This window comes from Bufo bufo, chromosome 10, assembly GCF_905171765.1.
Source record: "Bufo bufo chromosome 10, aBufBuf1.1, whole genome shotgun sequence".
NCBI lineage: Eukaryota > Metazoa > Chordata > Amphibia > Anura > Bufonidae > Bufo > Bufo bufo.
In genome coordinates this window covers 151,407,005-151,426,792 of record NC_053398.1, presented here as the reverse complement: position 1 = coordinate 151,426,792, position 19,788 = coordinate 151,407,005, and the positions used below count along the sequence as shown (strand labels likewise).

General features: G+C 48.6%; 1 protein-coding gene across 1 annotated transcript in view; it reads right to left on the bottom strand.

Moving 5' to 3' along the window:
* Positions 1-19,788, bottom strand: part of DENND2B (DENN domain containing 2B) — a 127,932-nt gene that overhangs the window by 22,504 nt on the left and 85,640 nt on the right. The window contains exons 9-13 of the mRNA XM_040410751.1: positions 18,235-18,344; positions 18,054-18,123; positions 1,204-1,281; positions 489-629; positions 257-405 (exon numbers count right to left, since the gene is read on the bottom strand). Of these exons, the coding sequence (XP_040266685.1) occupies positions 257-405; positions 489-629; positions 1,204-1,281; positions 18,054-18,123; positions 18,235-18,344 (548 nt within the window). The remainder of the gene's footprint in view (positions 1-256; positions 406-488; positions 630-1,203; positions 1,282-18,053; positions 18,124-18,234; positions 18,345-19,788) is intronic.

Here is a 19,788-nt window from a genome sequence, read left to right as displayed (position 1 = left end):
CAAAACCTCTATGTATATTATGCTATCCCCCAATTGTGACATCACAACACTACTCGCCCCCCTTATGTGACATCACAACAGGGCACTGGCCCAAAATATGACATCACCACAATATTCAGTGTCCTCACCGCATTATCCACCCCTTTTTGTGACATCACCACACTACAGGCTGCCAGGGTATGCTGGGACCTATAGCTTTTAGAACAGACTACTGGCATTAAACAGAGATGCAGCTGCTGCCATGTCCCGTCCTTACCTCAGCTTCTCTGCCACAAATATGACTCTTCTCTCCAGCAGCAGCGAAGCAAATATCCGGATGATCTGTCGGACGCTGAGGCATCTGAAGAGACATTCAAAGTCCACATGTTCCAGCCGTGAATCCATCGGTCTCCGCAGCTCAATGACCTGAGCGGACGGTAACATATTGCATGAAGACCAGTGAAATGTGGAGCAACCACATGAGACACTAAACAAAATGACTCCAGTACCTCATTCCCAGCGCCCGGAAGGAACGTCTTCACTCGGATTGTTTTCCCTGGGGCCGGAAAGGGTGACTCCATCAGACTCCTCATAAAGGGGTAGACAAGTGCAGCAGAAATCCCCCTCCTCCGCTCCACCTCATCCAAGATCTACAGACATAAAAAAAAGTTACCGTGTGCAATATACTGATCTAGTAAATTCCTGAGAACGAGGAGACAAAAGCCAAAGAAACATGTCGCAGGACAAACGTAGCTCTGCTACATCTGTAGAACAAACCACTTCTAATATAGAGACACCTGAGAGGTGATGGCAACTCAACTGGCTCTGCGCTCCCAGCAGCATGGTGGGGGGGAGATGGAGAGAGCTGGGGGTCTGCACTGCTGTCCTGGTGGAAAGATGTCTGCTGGGATACCCCAATAAATCTATGGCACAGTTTGCGGGTGTGAAATCTGGTAATTTAGCATTTATTTCTGAGATGTGATGATGGTGGTCTGATCACATAAATAGACCAAATGAGGCAAATTCGCAAAAATTGTCTAAACTGTGGAGAAGAAGGCCCTGTAATGACCTGGGCGAGCGTCATAGGCTAAAGGCGTGGAAGAAATGGTTGCGGTTCTGTATGTTGGAGCAGATGAATGAAACCTGAAAATTGATCTGTAAACATACAGTCTGCGCTTACGCCATTTCTCACACTATTGTTGTGTACAGGATGCGTCCTCTTACCTTGGAGAACAGGTCGAAGCATCCCAGCCGGCTGATGACGCAGTACACCTCAGGGAGCCGGGGGCCCTTCCCGCTGGGCTGTGGGGCAAGAAATGATCTGCATTAGATCTTGAATGAAGGAAGGAAAAGGTCAAAGTAAGCCATGCGTTGCCCCCCAATGTGATCTACAAGCTATAAACCCTATCATTTACACAGCACAAAGCTCACCGGCCTTAAAGGGGGAGGCATAGGAGCACTACAAAATGTCAGTACACCCCTTTAACACTGACACAGGGCCAGCAGTAACCTCATGTACCTCACAAGGGGACAATCTGCTGATATTCGGATATTTGCTCAGGATCATGGCGGCTGTCCTCCCCATTCATTATCATATTGCGGTGGCTCCGCAGCCTGTAATTTGGGATCTCGAGGCTGTAATTTGGAGCCGATCACATTAATGCTAACCCAAATACAGTCAATGTTATTCTGAGAGCAAGTTCTAGGCTGTGAGTGCAGCTCGCTGGGTGGTCAGGAGCGCTCTGCTACACCAGTACTCCTTCAGCACTGCTATGATTCAATATGCCAGGATCATACTTACATGATCTTATGCTCCAGTCACATCCAGAGCTGCTACTAGACTCTACCTAAAGTGGTTGATAACAGGGAGTAATAGATGCCACTTAATACAGTGCAGATTTAGGGTCAGATTGGGCAGGACATTTATTATACTCCTTCCCTATATATATCTACATTACACTTCAGACAAGAAGTTATAAAGCGTTAAGTCTCATTCACACATCCGTGTCCAAATCAGTGATGCATCCGTAAAGGATCCGTGTTGGGTCCGTGTGTCCGTTTTTTGCTGTCCATATTGCATCCGTGTTTTACTGACACTGAACAGCTGAAAAATAATTTTCAAAGCATCTCTTCTTAATGATCCGTGAAACACAGATTGCATCCGTGGTTTTCATGGACCCATAGACTATAATGGACGTGATGGATCCGTTGATGGACAAAATAGGGCGTGCATCCGTGCTAAAAACACTGACCCACGGACCGCGCTAAAACACTGATGTGTGAATGCACACATTAAAATTAATGGGGACGTGTGCTGTCCGGGGAGAACACGTGCAGCACACGTCTGTGAAACACTGACATGTGAATGAGACTTTACTGCTCACATGTGTCCTGGGTACACCCCTCCCCCACAACGAGTGGAGATTGCCCCAACTGCAGAATTCACACTTCTGCAGTCCATATGTGGGTGGAAGGGGGTGGAAGTTGTTCTCCCGACTGGAGCCTAAGAGGCCTCTATCCAATATGAGAAGGTCTGCACTACAAGCGCCTGTGACCCTCAGGTTTCTGGGATTCCTGCCGGGATAATCCACCTTCTTAATGACATGTGCAGGCAGCGAGAGACACAAGGACAGGTGTGGCCCCCAGTATTTCCAGATGTCGGCACATACGAGGGGCTGGATCTGGTCTTTTGTCCATATTAGGTAGAAGAGATGGCCAGCCACGGTGATTAAATCAAGTATGCTGGATTCTGGTTAAACCCCATTGTGTCAAATCTGAAGGAATTCTGAATGCAGCCAGGGGTCCTGGAAAGACACCAGGAAAGAGAGCGGCCGCTGTGTGCCAGTAAAAGCATCACATTCCTGAGCCCTGGAGCAGTCCAGGAATAATATCTACCGAGAATTCACACTATGAAATATCGCTCCAGCAGGACAGGAAGCGGCCAGGTCAACGCATGTAGCGACAAGTCACTTCTGATGGACACAATCATGTTCTGGACGATGGAAGAGGTTTATTAACTCAGATGGATGAGGGTATATGGGGGAAGGGGAGGAATGGGAGCAGGAGGAATGAGTACTGGTGGAGGGAGCACAAGAAGAAGGGGAAATGGGCCCAGGAAGAGGGAGGATTGAGAGGAGGACGATGGAGGAATAAGGAGGAATGAGAGGAGGAAGTTGGAGGAATGAGAGGAAGAAGATGGAGGAATGAGAAGAGGAAGATGGAGGAATGAGGGGAGGAAGATGGAGGAATAAGGAGGCATGAGAGGAGGAAGATGAAGGAATAAGGAGGAATGAGAGGAAGAAGATGGAGGAATGAGAAGAGGAATAAGGAGGAATGAGAGGAGGAAGATGGAGGAATAAGAGGAGGAAGATGGAGGAATAAGGAGGAATGAGAGGAGGAAGATGGAGGAATGAGAGGAAGAAGATGGAGGAATGAGAGGAGGAAGATGGAGGAATGAGAGGAAGAAGATGGAGGAATGAGAGGAAGAAGATGGAGGAATGAGAGGAGGAATAAGGAGGAATGAGAGGAGGAAGATGGAGGAATAAGGAGGAATGAGAAAAAGAAGATAGAGGAATGAGAGGAGGAATAAGGAGGAATGAGAGGAGGAAGATGGAGGAATAAGGAGGAATGAGAGGAAGAAGATGGAGGAATGAGAGGAAGATGGAGGAATGAGAGGAGGAAGATAGAGGAATGAGAGGAAGAAGATAGAGGAATGAGAGGAGGAAGATGGAGGAATAAGGAGGAATGAGAGGAAGAAGATGGAGGAATGAGAGGAGGAATGAGAGGAGGAAGATGGAGGAATAAGAAGGAATGAGAGGAAGAAGATGGAGGAATGAGAGGAGGAAGATGGAGGAATGAGAGGAAGAAGATGGAGGAATGAGAGGAAGAAGATGGAGGAATAAGGAGGAATAAGAGGAAGAAGATGGAGGAATGAGAGGAGGAAGATGGAGGAATGAGAGGAAGAAGATGGAGGAATGAGAGGAAGAAGATAGAGGAATGAGAGGAGTAATGAGAGGAGGAAGATGGAGGAATAAGGAGGAATGAGAGGAAGAAGATGGAGTAATGAGAGGAGGAAGATGGAGGAATGAGAGGAAGAAGATGGAGGAATGAGAGGAAGAAGATAGAGGAATGAGAGGAGTAATGAGAGGAGGAAGATGGAGGAATAAGGAGGAATGAGAGGAAGAAGATGGAGTAATGAGAGGAGGAAGATGGAGGAATGAGAGGAAGAAGATAGAGGAATGAGAGGAGGAATAAGCAGGAATGAGAGGAGGAAGATGGAGGAATGAGAGGAGGAAGATGGAGGAATGAGAGGAGGAAGATGGAGGAATGAGAGGAAGAAGATGGAGGAATGAGAGGAGGCATAAGTAGGAATGAGAGGAGGAAGATGGAGGAATGAGAGGAGGAAGATGGCGGAATGAAAGCAGAAAGAAGGAGGAGTGAGAGGAGGAAGATGGAGGAATGAGAGGAGGAAGATGGCGAAATGAACGCAGAAAGAAGGAGGAGGAAGATGGAGGAATGAGAGGAGGAAGATGGAGGAATAAGGAGGCATGAGAGGAGGAAGATGAAGGAATAAGGAGGAATGAGAGGAAGAAGATGGAGGAATGAGAAGAGGAAGATGGAGGAATAAGAGGAGGAAGATGGAGGAATAAGGAGAAATGAGAGGAGGAAGATGGAGGAATGAGAGGAAGAAGATGGAGGAATGAGAGGAGGAAGATGGAGGAATGAGAGGAAGAAGATGGAGGAATGAGAGGAAGAAGATGGAGGAATGAGAGGAGGAATAAGGAGGAATGAGAGGAGGAAGATGGAGGAATAAGGAGGAATGAGAAAAAGAAGATAGAGGAATGAGAGGAGGAATAAGGAGGAATGAGAGGAGGAAGATGGAGGAATAAGGAGGAATGAGAGGAAGAAGATGGAGGAATGAGAGGAAGATGGAGGAATGAGAGGAGGAAGATAGAGGAATGAGAGGAAGAAGATAGAGGAATGAGAGGAGGAAGATGGAGGAATAAGGAGGAATGAGAGGAAGAAGATGGAGGAATGAGAGGAGGAATGAGAGGAGGAAGATGGAGGAATGAGAGGAAGAAGATGGAGGAATAAGGAGGAAGATGGAGGAATGAGAGGAGGAAGATGGAGGAATGAGAGGAGGAAGATGGAGGAATGAGAGGAAGAAGATGGAGGAATGAGAGGAAGAAGATAGAGGAATGAGAGGAGGAATAAGGAGGAATGAGAGGAGGAAGATGGAGGAATAAGAAGGAATGAGAGGAAGAAGATGGAGGAATGAGAGGAGGAAGATGGAGGAATGAGAGGAAGAAGATGGAGGAATGAGAGGAAGAAGATGGAGGAATAAGGAGGAATGAGAGGAAGAAGATGGAGGAATGAGAGGAGGAAGATGGAGGAATGAGAGGAGGAAGATGGAGGAATGAGAGGAAGAAGATGGAGGAATGAGAGGAAGAAGATAAAGGAATGAGAGGAGGAATAAGGAGGAATGAGAGGAGGAAGATGGAGGAATAAGGAGGAATGAGAGGAAGAAGATGGAGTAATGAGAGGAGGAAGATGGAGGAATGAGAGGAGGAAGATGGAGGAATGAGAGGAGGAAGATGGAGGAATGAGAGGAAGAAGATGGAGGAATGAGAGGAGGAATAAGTAGGAATGAGAGGAGGAAGATGGAGGAATGAGAGGAGGAAGATGGCGGAATGAAAGCAGAAAGAAGGAGGAGTGAGAGGAGGAAGATGGAGGAATGAGAGGAGGAAGATGGCGAAATGAACGCAGAAAGAAGGAGGAGGAAGATGGAGGAATGAGAGGAGGAAGATGGCGGAATGAAAGCAGAAAGAAGGAGGAGTGAGAGGAGGAAGATGGAGGAATGAGAGGAGGAAGATGGCGGAATGAAAGCAGAAAGAAGAAGACGGAGGAATGAGAGGAAGAAGATGGAGGAATGAGAGGAGGAAGATGGAGGAATGAGAGGAAGAAGATGGAGGAATGAGAGGAAGAAGATGGAGGAATGAGAGGAGGAATAAGGAGAAATGAGAGGAGGAAGATGGCGAAATGAACACAGAAAGAAGGAGGAGGAAGATGGAGGAATGAGAGGAGGAAGATGGCGGAATGAAAGCAGAAAGAAGGAGGAGTGAGAGGAGGAATAAGGAGGAATGAGAGGAGGAAGATGTAGGAATAAGGAGGAATGAGAGGAAGAAGATGGAGGAATAAGAGGAGGAAGATGGAGGAATGAGAGGAGGAAGATGGAGGAATGAGAGGAGGAAGATGGAGGAATAAGGAGGAATGAGAGGAAGAAGATGGAGGAATGAGAGGAGGAAGATTAAGGAATGAGAAGAGGAAGATGGAGGAATAAGGAGGAATGAGAGGAAGAAGATGGAGGAATGAGAGGAGGAAGATTAAGGAATGAGAGGAAGAAGATGGAGGAATGAGAGGAAGAAGATGGAGGAATGAGAGGAAGAAGATGGAGGAATGAGAGGAAGAAGATGGAGGAATGAGAGGAGGAAGATGGAGGAATGAGAGGAAGAAGAAGGAGGAATGAGAGGAGGAAGATGGAGGAATGAGAGGAAGAAGATGGAGGAATGAGAGGAGGAAGATGGAGGAATGAGAGGAGGAAGATGGAGGAATGAGAGGAAGAAGATGGAGGAATGAGAGGAGGAATAATGAGGAATAAGGAGGAATGAGAGGAAGAAGATGGAGGAATAAGAGGAGGAAGATGGAGGAATGAGAGGAGAAAGATGGAGGAATGAGAGGAGGAAGATGGAGGAATGAGAGGAAGAAGATGGAGGAATGATCGGAGGAATGAGAGGAAGAAGATGGAGGAATGAGAAGAGGAAGATGGAGGAATGAGAGGAGGAAGATGGAGGAATGAGAGGAGGAAGATGGAGGAATGAGAGGAGGAAGATGGAGGAATGAGAGGAGGAAGATGGAGGAATGAGAGGAGGAAGATGGAGGAATGAGAGGAAGAAGATGGGGGAATGAGAGGAAGAAGATGGAGGAATGAGAGGAAGAAGATGGAGGAATGAGAGGAGGAAGATGGAGGAATGAGAGGAAGAAGAAGGAGGAATGAGAGGAGGAAGATGGAGGAATGAGAGGAAGAAGATGGAGGAATGAGAGGAGGAATAAGGAGGAATGAGAGGAGGAAGATGGCGAAATGAACGCAGAAAGAAGGAGGAGGAAGATGGAGGAATGAGAGGAGGAAGATGGCGGAATGAAAGCAGAAAGAAGGAGGAGTGAGAGGAGGAAGATGGAGGAATGAGAGGAGGAAGATGGCGGAATGAAAGCAGAAAGAAGGAGGAGTGAGAGGAGGAAGATGGAGGAATGAGAGGAGGAAGATGGCGGAATGAAAGCAGAAAGAAGGAGGAATGAGAGAAGGAAGATGAAGGAATGAGCACAGGAAAAGGGAATGGAGCACTGGAGAAAAGAATGGGCGTAGGAAGAGAGATGGTTGAGAGGAGGGGGAGCAGACAGGAGTGAGAATTTAAAAGTAGGGGGATGAGCCCAGGGGAGGAAAGGAATAAGACACGGGATTGTCTGAAGTTGGAGGGCGGAGAGCTTTAGATCAGACTGGGCTCACACAGAGCAGTTTGGTGCAGGTTATAATGTACTTATTCTTGTCAGACATGAACAAATCATGAAGACTCTTCTCCTGCTTTATCTCTTTTTGTTTCCATTAAAAGTATGCATCAAAAACCCCCATGCGCGGCTGGGTCTGGAGTCTGCAGATGCCCGGCAGTCACTGGTCGTCACCCCCTGATGCAGATGCCCGGCAGTCACCGGTCGTTGCCCCCTGATACAGATGCCCGGCAGTCACCGGTCGTTGCCCCCCCGATGCAGATGCCCGGCAGTCACTGATCGTCGCCCCCTGATGCACATGCCCGGCAGTCACCGGTCGTCACCCCCTGATGCAGATGCTCGGCAGTCACCGGTCGTCACCCCCTGATGCAGATGCTCGGCAGTCACCGGTCGTCACCCCCTGATGCAGGTGCTCGGCAGTCACTGGTTGTCACCCCCTGATGCAGGTGCTCGGCAGTCACCGGTCGTCACCCCCTGATGCAGGTGCTCGGCAGTCACTGGTTGTCACCCCCTGATGCAGGTGCTCGGCAGTCACCGGTCGTCACCCCCTGATGCAGATGCTCGGCAGTCACCGGTCGTCACCCCCCTGATGCAGGTGCTCGGCAGTCACTGGTCGTCACCCCCTGATGCAGATGCTCGGCAGTCACCGGTCGTCACCCCCTGATGCAGGTGCTCGGCAGTCACTGGTTGTCACCCCCTGATGCAGGTGCTCGGCAGTCACCGGTCGTCACCCCCTGATGCAGATGCTCGGCAGTCACCGGTCGTCACCCCCTGATGCAGGTGCTCGGCAGTCACTGGTCGTCACCCCCTGATGCAGATGCTCGGCAGTCACCGGTCGTCACCCCCTGATGCAGGTGCTCGGCAGTCACTGGTTGTCACCCCCTGATGCAGGTGCTCGGCAGTCACCGGTCGTTGCCCCCTGATGCAGATACCTGGCAGTCACCGGTCGTTGCCCCCTGATGCAGATGCCCGGCAGTCACTGGTTGTCACCCCCTGATGCAGGTGCCCGGCAGTCACCGGTCGTCACCCCCTGATGCAGATGCCCGGCAGTCACCGGTCGTCACCCCCTGATGCAGGTGCCCGGCAGTCACCGGTCGTCACCCCCTGATGCAGGTGCTCGGCAGTCACTGGTCGTCGTCCCCTGATGCAGGTGCTCGGCAGTCACTGGTCGTCGTCCCCTGATGCAGATGCCCGGCAGTCACCGGTCGTCGCCCCCTGATGCAGATGCTCGGCAGTCACCGGTCGTTGCCCCCTGATGCAGATACCCGGCAGTCACCGGTCGTCGCCCCCTGATGCAGATGCCCGGCAGTCACTGGTCGTCACCCCCTGATGCAGATGCTCGGCAGTCACCGGTCGTCACCCCCTGATGCAGGTGCCCGGCAGTCACCGGTCGTCACCCCCTGATGCAGGTGCTCGGCAGTCACTGGTCGTCGTCCCCTGATGCAGGTGCTCGGCAGTCACTGGTCGTCACCCCCTGATGCAGGTGCTCGGCAGTCACTGGTCGTCGTCCCCTGATGCAGGTGCTCGGCAGTCACCGGTCGTCACCCCCTGATGCAGGTGCTCGGCAGTCACTGGTCGTCTTCCCTGATGCAGGTGCTCGGCAGTCACTGGTCGTCGTCCCCTGATGCAGATGCCCGGCAGTCACCGGTCGTCACCCCCTGATGCAGGTGCTCGGCAGTCACTGGTCGTCGTCCCCTGATGCAGGTGCTCGGCAGTCACTGGTCGTCACCCCCTGATGCAGGTGCTCGGCAGTCACTGGTCGTCACCCCCTGATGCAGGTGCTCGGCAGTCACCGGTCGTCGTCCCCTGATGCAGGTGCTCGGCAGTCACTGGTCGTCACCCCCTGATGCAGGTGCTCGGCAGTCACTGGTCGTCGTCCCCTGATGCAGGTGCTCGGCAGTCACCGGTCGTCACCCCCTGATGCAGGTGCTCGGCAGTCACTGGTCGTCGTCCCCTGATGCAGGTGCTCGGCAGTCACTGGTCGTCGTCCCCTGATGCAGATGCCCGGCAGTCACCGGTCGTCACCCCCTGATGCAGGTGCTCGGCAGTCACTGGTCGTCGTCCCCTGATGCAGGTGCTCGGCAGTCACTGGTCGTCGTCCCCTGATGCAGATGCCCGGCAGTCACCGGTCGTTGCCCCCTGATGCAGACTGTCTCACTGATTGTTGTTCACATCATCAGTGAGTGGTAATCAGATTATCGGTAATGAGGAAATATAAGAGATCCAGATCCTGAGCCCGGTAATGACATTATTCCGGCCATGTTTTTGTCTTACAATATCAGTCTCCATAGCAATCCATGAGTAATCTCCAAGGTTTGCCAATACAATAAGAAATGAATGTAAACGACACGCAGCTCTAATCCGGACGCCACAACCCTTGAGACTTCTCAGGCCTTTCACATGAGGTGATTTGTGACCTCATTCCTCTGGATGAGGAATTGCACCCCATGGACCTCCTCTGCCCCCTACAGACCGTCCGTCCTACAAGGAGCGCCAGATTTACACAATGAATGTGCATGAACTAAGAAGTGTGACCGGTAATCGCAAGTCCTTAGCTGGTTCTCCACCAATGACAAATCCCTGTGCAGTCCAAGTACTTCAAAGAAGCTGGGCCCCTGCTATAAGTACATGCTTAGGGGCCAAAAAATCTATACACTTATCTAGGAACCTTGGAGTGGATATCGGCCAGTACCTTGTACCAAGCAAGGGAGAAAGGAGGCTCAAAGCAGGAGGCCTGGACGACATGAACAAATAAGTTCTTGCAGAAGATGGGTCTAGGACACAGTTCTCTACCTGATCCCGCAACAAGGTGCTTTAAAGGGGTTTTCCGAGATATTTTTATTGATGACCTATCCTCAGGATGATCAATATCAAATCGGTGGGGGTCCAACACCCGGCACCCCCGCAGATCAGCTGGTTGAAGAGAAGGCCGCACGCCGTGCCCTTCATTGTTTACCTGCTCGCCATCAACATCGCATCTGTGATCAGGTGTAATTACAAGAAGCCGTCCCATTCAATTCAATGGGACAGCTCTGTAGTATATACTTGTATTGAAGGTAATGGAAGGGCTTGTAGTTACACCTGTTGGTCGGTGCGATGTCGACGGCAATGAAGGGAAAGCTACGCTTGCACGGATAGGTCATCAATAAAAATATCTCGGAAAACCCCTTTAACACTGACTGGATAATGTCAGAGTGTGCAGGGACATTCCTGGTATCACCTGTCAATTCATTTATACATTTCTAGGAGGAATGAAAGAGGAACAGCACAATGCAGAGATCTAATAAGAGATGCTCCAGAACTGTTGTTTCATGGAGAATTACAAGTATTTATTCAAGCAGATGTGTCAGGAGGGCGGGCAGGGGCATCTTTAGTACGATGCTCCTTTTCTCACTCGACCAGGGGCGGACTGGCCATAGGCACTACAGGGAAATTTCCTGGTGGGCCGATGCCCAGGGGGCAACTAAACCCTCCTCTTGGCCAAAAGCCAGGTACATAATGATCCGATACTCTCAGCATTAATTAATTTAAGCAGTATTTTGTGCTGCACTGTGGTATCTGGGGCAACTTTTAGTTTTTTTCCCAGGGCCACTTTAAGTTCCCAGTCCGCCCCTACACTCGACTGAGCATGATGGGAGTATTGACAACATCTGCAGGGGCCACATGGTTTCAGCGTTGACACTCGAGGCCTTTGGTGAGCAGCCTTTGCGTTTTACCGGCCGGGGTACAAAGGAACAGCGCCCAGTTCTCTTTGTGGCAGCGCGCCCTGATTGCCCGTCTCTACATGTTTGCAGTCAGCGCACGACATTCTCTGTTGGAATAATATACCAGAAATGAAGGTCTTCTAGAAACACAGGGTTTGACTGCAGAGCCCAGAATTCTCTTAGGTTTCATATCACTGTTTGGCCGCCACCCAGCGAGGCGTTTTTGTTGGTTTTAAGGAAACAACATAACTCAAGGCTCCCAAAGGCGAGGATCAGCGGGTGAAGGGATGGTGGTCGCGGTCATGTTATAGATCAGGGAATAAAAAAAAATTCCAGTTCTTGAAGGTGAAAGCAAAAAAGAAAGAATCCCCTCCACCAGAGCGATTCTCGCAGCCCTCACCTGTAGCGGCTGTCAATCCCGGTATTACAGTACGGTCTCTGCACTGGAGAAGGTTGTGGTTATCTCTCTGACACCTATTTTCCCCATCAGCTTTTAGTTGTCAGACTCCACCCTATGGTCTTTTACCCGTCTCCTTAAATCGGCTGACAGCTGCGATTGGTACAGTGAGACTAAGGTCCATCCAGCATGAGGAAGTGATGCATCATGGGAGATAATGGACAAACAATGCTTTGTATGGCTTTGACATTCACACACATATATATATATATATATATATATATAGTGCCCTCTGACTGTTCCTTATGGACTGTCTATAGCTGGATATGGTCATCTTTGTTCCTCACAGGCGGTCAGAACTTGCATCAAGCTAGTAAATCACTATTCCTCATATGCAGTCAGAATTAGCACCATGTTAGCATATCCCCCTTCCTCGTGTATGGCCAGAACTTGCACCATACCAGTACATCCCCCTTCCTCATGGAATGTCAATCCTAGTCCCAGGCTAGCATATCGTCCTTCCTCCCAGTTAGTGTTGAGCGAACTTCAGTTTTCAAGTTCGGCGTACAAGGTTTGGGATATCTAAGAATTTTTTTATGGATTCCGCTACCACGGATGGTAAGTTATGGTCCGTGGTAGCAGAATCCATAAAGGAATTCTTAGATAACCTGAACCCGAACCTTGTATGCCAAACTTGAAAACAGAAGTTCGCTCATCCCAACTCACGGGCAGTCAGAACTTGCACCAGGTACATTCTCTATTCCTCATGGGCAGTACAAACCCGCTCTGGGCTAGCATATCCCTATTCCTTATGGGCAGTGTAAATCTGCACTGGGCTGGCACATCCCTATTTCTCATGGGCAGTGTAAACCTGCACTGGGCTGGCACATCCCTATTCCTCATGGGCAGTGTAAACCTGCACTGGGCTGGCACATCCCTATTCCTCATGGGCAGTGTAAACCTGCACTGGGCTAGCATATCCCTATTCCTTATGGGCAGTGTAAATCTGCACTGGGCTAGCACATCCCTATTTCTCATGGGCAGTGTAAACCTGCACTGGGCTGGCACATCCCTATTCCTCATGGGTGGTGTAAACCTGTACTGGGCTGGCACATCCCTATTCCTCATGGGTGGTGTAAACCTGTACTGGGCTGGCACATCCCTATTCCTCATGGGCAGTGTAAACCTGCACTGGGCTGGCACATCCCTATTCCTCATGGGCAGTGTAAACCTGCACTGGGCTAGCACATCCCTATTCCTCATGGGTGGTGTAAACCTGTACTGGGCTGGCACATCCCTATTCCTCATGGGTGGTGTAAACCTGCACTGGGCTGGCACATCCCTATTCCTCATGGGCAGTGTAAACCAGCACTGGGCTGGCACATCCCTATTCCTCATGGGTGGTGTAAACCTGCACTGGGCTGGCACATCCCTATTCCTCATAGGCGATGTAAACCTGCTCTGGGCTAGCATATCCCTATTCCTCATGGGCGGTGTAAACCTGCACTGGGTTGGCACATCCCTATTCATCATGGGTGGTATAAACCTGCACTGAGCTGGCACATCCCTATTCCTTATGCGCAGTATAAACCTGCTCTGTGCTAGCACATCCCTATTCCTTCTGAGGCGGTATAAACGTGCACTGGGCTGGCACATCCCTATTCCTCATGGGCAGTATAAACCTGCTCTATGCTAGCACATCCCTATTCCTTCTGAGGCGGTATAAACCTGCACTGTGTTAGCATTTCCCTATTCTTCATGGGGAGTACAAACCAGCTCTGGGCTAGCATATCCCTAATCATTATGGGCGGTATAAACTTGCACGGGCTGGCACATCCCTATTGCTCATGGGCGGTATAAACCTGCTCTGTGCTAGCACATCCCTATTCCTTCTGAGGCGGTATAAACATGCACTGGGCTGAAACATTCCTAGTCCTCATGGGTGGTATAAACCTGCTCTGTGCTAGCACATCCCTAATCCTTCTGAGGCGGTATAAACCTGCTCGGTGCTGGCACATCCCTATTCCTTCTGAGGCGGTATAAACGTGCACTGGGCTGGCACATCCCTATTCCTCATGGGCAGTATAAACCTGCTCTATGCTAGCACATCCCTATTCCTTCTGAGGCGGTATAAACGTGCACTGGGCTGGCACATCCCTATTCCTCATGGGCGGTAGAAACCTGCTCTATGCTAGCACATCCCTATTCCTTCTGAGGCAGTATAAACGTGCACTGTGTTAGCATTTCCCTATTCCTCATGGGCGGTAGAAACCTGCTCTATGCTAGCACATCCCTATTCCTTCTGAGGCAGTATAAACGTGCACTGTGTTAGCATTTCCCTATTCCTCATGGGCAGTACAAACAGCTCTGGTCTAGCACATCCCTAATTCTTATGGGCAGTATAAACTTGCACTGGGCTAGCACATCCCTATTCCTTCAGGGGCAGTGTAAAGTGCTCTGTGCTAGCATTTCCCTATTTCTTCAGGGGCGGTATAAACCTGCACTGGGTTGGCACATCCCTATTTCTCATAGGTGGTATAAACCTGCACTGGGCTAGCATTTCCCTATTCCTTCATGGTCGGTGTAAACCTGCACTGTGTTAGCATTTCCCTATTCCTCATGGAATACACTTGCACCATACCAGTACATCCCCCTTCCTCATGGAATGTCAATCCTAGTCCCAGGCTAGCATATCGTCCTTCCTCCCAGTTAGTGTTGAGCGAACTTCAGTTTTCAAGTTCGGCGTACAAGGTTTGGGATATCTAAGAATTTTTTTATGGATTCCGCTACCACGGATGGTAAGTTATGGTCCGTGGTAGCAGAATCCATAAAGGAATTCTTAGATAACCTGAACCCGAACCTTGTATGCCAAACTTGAAAACAGAAGTTCGCTCATCCCAACTCACGGGCAGTCAGAACTTGCACCAGGTACATTCTCTATTCCTCATGGGCAGTACAAACCCGCTCTGGGCTAGCATATCCCTATTCCTTATGGGCAGTGTAAATCTGCACTGGGCTGGCACATCCCTATTCCTCATGGGCAGTGTAAACCTGCACTGGGCTGGCACATCCCTATTCCTCATGGGCAGTGTAAACCTGCACTGGGCTGGCACATCCCTATTCCTCATGGGCAGTGTAAACCTGCACTGGGCTAGCATATCCCTATTCTTTATGGGCAGTGTAAATCTGCACTGGGCTAGCACATCCCTATTTCTCATGGGCAGTGTAAACCTGCACTGGGCTGGCACATCCCTATTCCTCATGGGTGGTGTAAACCTGTACTGGGCTGGCACATCCCTATTCCTCATGGGTGGTGTAAACCTGTACTGGGCTGGCACATCCCTATTCCTCATGGGCAGTGTAAACCTGCACTGGGCTGGCACATCCCTATTCCTCATGGGCAGTGTAAACCTGCACTGGGCTAGCATATCCCTATTCCTTATGGGCAGTGTAAACCTGCACTGGGCTAGCACATCCCTATTTCTCATGGGCAGTGTAAACCTGCACTGGGCTGGCACATCCCTATTCCTCATGGGTGGTGTAAACCTGTACTGGGCTGGCACATCCCTATTCCTCATGGGTGGTGTAAACCTGCACTGGGCTGGCACATCCCTATTCCTCATGGGCAGTGTAAACCAGCACTGGGCTGGCACATCCCTATTCCTCATGGGTGGTGTAAACCTGCTCTGGGCTAGCATATCCCTATTCCTCATGGGCGGTGTAAACCTGCACTGGGTTGGCACATCCCTATTCATCATGGGTGGTATAAACCTGCACTGAGCTGGCACATCCCTATTCCTTATGCGCAGTATAAACCTGCTCTGTGCTAGCACATCCCTATTCCTTCTGAGGCGGTATAAACGTGCACTGGGCTGGCACATCCCTATTCCTCATGGGCAGTATAAACCTGCTCTATGCTAGCACATCCCTATTCCTTCTGAGGCGGTATAAACCTGCACTGTGTTAGCATTTCCCTATTCTTCATGGGGAGTACAAACCAGCTCTGGGCTAGCATATCCCTAATCATTATGGGCGGTATAAACTTGCACTGGGCTGGCACATCCCTATTGCTCATGGGCGGTATAAACCTGCTCTGTGCTAGCACATCCCTATTCCTTCTGAGGCGGTATAAACATGCACTGGGCTGAAACATTCCTAGTCCTCATGGGTGGTATAAACCTGCTCTGTGCTAGCACATCCCTAATCCTTCTGAGGCGGTATAAACCTGCTCGGTGCTGGCACATCCCTATTCCTTCTGAGGCGGTATAAACGTGCACTGGGCTGGCACATCCCTATTCCTCATGGGCAGTATAAACCTGCTCTATGCTAGCACATCCCTATTCCTTCTGAGGCGGTATAAACGTGCACTGGGCTGGCACATCCTATTCCTCATGGGCGGTAGAAACCTGCTCTATGCTAGCACATCCCTATTCCTTCTGAGGCAGTATAAACGTGCACTGTGTTAGCATTTCCCTATTCCTCATGGGCAGTACAAACCAGCTCTGGTCTAGCACATCCCTATTCCTTCTGAGGCAGTATAAACGTGCACTGTGTTAGCATTTCCCTATTCCTCATGGGCAGTACAAACCAGCTCTGGTCTAGCACATCCCTATTCCTTCTGAGGCAGTATAAACGTGCACTGTGTTAGCATTTCCCTATTCCTCATGGGCAGTACAAACCAGCTCTGGTCTAGCACATCCCTAATTCTTATGGGCAGTATAAACTTGCACTGGGCTAGCACATCCCTATTCCTTCAGGGGCAGTGTAAAGTGCTCTGTGCTAGCATTTCCTATTTCTCAGGGGCGGTATAAACCTGCACTGGGTTGGCACATCCCTATTTCTCATAGGTGGTATAAACCTGCACTGGGCTAGCATTTCCCTATTCCTTCATGGTCGGTGTAAACCTGCACTGTGTTAGCATTTCCCTATTCCTCATGGGCGGTATAAACCAGCTCTGGGCTAGCATATCCCTTTTCCTCATGGGCGGTATAAATGTGCACTGGGCTGGCACATTCCTATTCCTTCCGGGGCAGTGTAAACATGCACTGGGGCAGTACATCCTCTTTGCTTATAGGTAATGTGAACCTGTGCAGTATTACCCAGTTTCCAATGTTAGGATACATGGTGGAGGGTAGATGTCATGCCGCCCGTAAGAATAGGATGAGAAATGAACGGGCCTTGAAGACGAGGATTGTGGAGATGTGACCCAGCACCAGGTGTTCAGGGTACGCCTCCCTCACTCCTACATACCCCTGAACACAAGATGACTGCTCCACTTTATAACCAGCAGAATCATCACCAGAAGAACATCTGATGGGACTGAAATCACTCAGACAATTCCCCCATAATGAGCCAAGATAAAGATAATGAACCCAGAAGAATTATTTCCCGCAGCTGAAAACACAAATCTCATCAAATCTGCATAAGACTCAAGAATAACCCACAGCGGTCGTGTCAATCAGCAGAGCGGGGGGCTCACATATAGCACCCCGAGTCCACTGGGTCCCTGCAGATTGACATTTTGCTCTGTACAGTTCAGCAAAAGGAGCCATTGTATAGAATACGTGAGCGCAGGACAGGACTACACCCCCCACTATGTGATTTCTGGGCCGGTATGTGCTCCCTGCAGCTGTGCTGACATGCACTATGACAATAACATTCCTGCGCGTCACGCCGTGTACCAGACACAAGCTGTAAAGGCAAACAGAGATTTCATTGCACAATCACACAGGGAGACCATGCTGAGAGTATTCCTACACTTACTGAGCAGGATGTCATGGGAGAAGGGGTGGCTACACATTCTGGCCCGTGACATCAATCATTTTTGGACTTAACCCTTTGACATGTGTCTAGTTGCTATGGGTAACGGTAGCACGGTTCCTTATGCTGTTATTGTCAAGGTGGAGTCATTACTGTTCACACAGCTGAGGCTGAATTGTGCTGCTGCTGTGTCCAGCTCATAGAGGACTGTCTACACTGATACACTGTAGCAAAGCCTCATCTGTGAGAGCAGAACTAACAGTTTTATAACATCATTCAGCTTTATTCTTTTCCGCTGATACGAGGAAAATCGCACCATACTGAAAAACTACCTACAATCATCCTGATTTTCATGGTTGAAGAATAGAATACCAGAACCACAGAAAAGACTGACATACTTACAGGGAAGAGGAAAAGTAACTCTGCATAATACAAGGGCGAGATAAAGAGCGAGCATACTGTGGTGGAGAGTCGGGCGAGGAACCAAGAATGCTGGGTGACCATCCCTATAGGCCCTGGCATAGTCGCCAATAATGTCTGTCACCCAAGACTTTGTGCTAGACTCGGACTGAGATGTTTAGGTCCCTCTTTTATCACTTCAGGGGGCAACTGATCTCCAGAAGACAGGAAAAGTGGAAATATCAGGCACTTACCAGTAGTCGCCGACAGTAGCCAAACCTCCTGCTGCCATCCTCACCCGTCAGCATGAAGGAGAAGGTCTCACTGCAAAAGAGGACATGCAACCATATGAAGCCCTAATGCAGGAGGTGGCCTGATGGGGTGGTCTCATGTCCTGACATCTATTGTGAAATTAGGTGTCGAGGTGCCCCCTACCTGCTATACTCCGACACTGGCACCCAGTCCCGGGCATCTGGAAAACAGAACTGAGGAATAGCTTTCAGTCTCTCCTCCGCCTCTCGCACCTGCTTTGTGGGTCGTTCCAGCTGTGAACAAGAAACGTACATCACAATGCTAAGAAGGTAAAGAGCAGAACACGGACACGTGAGAAAACAGAAATATAATCCCCACCGGAGGCAGTATTATAGTAGTTATATTCTTGTACATAGGAGGCGTATTATAGCAGTTATATTCTTGTACATAGGGGGCAGTATTATAGTAGTTATATTCTTGTACATAGGAGGCAGTACTATAGTAGTTATATTCTTGTACATAGGAGCAGTATTATAGTAGTTATATTCTTGTACATAGGAGAAGTATTATAGCAGTTATATTCTTGTACATAGGGGGCAGTATTATAGTAGTTATATTCTTGTACATAGGAGGCAGTACTATAGTAGTTATATTCTTGTACATAGGAGCAGTATTATAGTAGTTATATTCCTGTACATAGGAGGCAGTATTATAGTAGTTATATTCCTGTACATAGGAGCAGTATTATAGTAGTTATATTCTTGTACATAGGAGGAAGTATTATAGCAGTTATATTCTTGTACATAGGGGGCAGTATTATAGTAGTTATATTCTTGTACATAGGAGGCAGTACTATAGTAGTTATATTCTTGTACATAGGAGCAGTATTATAGTAGTTATATTCCTGTACATAGGAGGCAGTATTATAGTAGTTATATCCTGTACAAAGGGGGGCAGTATTATAGTAGTTATATTCTTGTACATAGGAGCTAGTATTATTGTAGTTATATTCTTGTACATTAGGAGCAGTATTTATAGTAGTTATATTCTTGTACATAGGAGCAGTATTATATGTGAGTTTATATTCTTGTACATAGAGAGCAGTATTATAGTATGTTATATTCTTGTCATAGGAGCAGATTATAGTAGTTATATAATTTCTTGTACATAGGAGGCAGTATTATAGTAGTTATATTCTTGTACATAGGATTGCAGTATTATAGTTAGTTATATTCTTGTACATAGGAGGCAGTATTATAGTAGTTATAGGTTCTGGTACATAGGAGAAGTATTATAGCAGTTTACTATTCCTGTACATAGGAGGCAGTATTATAGTAGTGTTAGATTCCTGTACATAGGAAGCAGTACAATAGTAGTTATATTCATGGTAGCATAGGAGGCAGTAGTATAGTAGTATATATCATGTACATAGGAGGCAGTATTATAGTAGTTATATTCTTGTACATAGGAGCAGTATTAGAGTAGTTATATTCCTGTACATAGGAGCAGTATTATAGTAGTTATATTCCTGTACATAGGAGGCAGTATTATAGGTATTTATATTCTTGTACATAGGAGCAGTATTATATTATTATATTCTTGTACATAGGAGTAGTAGTTTATGATTATATTCTTGTACATAGGAGCAGTATTATAGTAGTTATATTCTTGTACATAGGAGCAGTATTATAGTAGTTATATTCTTGTACATAGGAGGCAGTATTATAGTAGTTATAT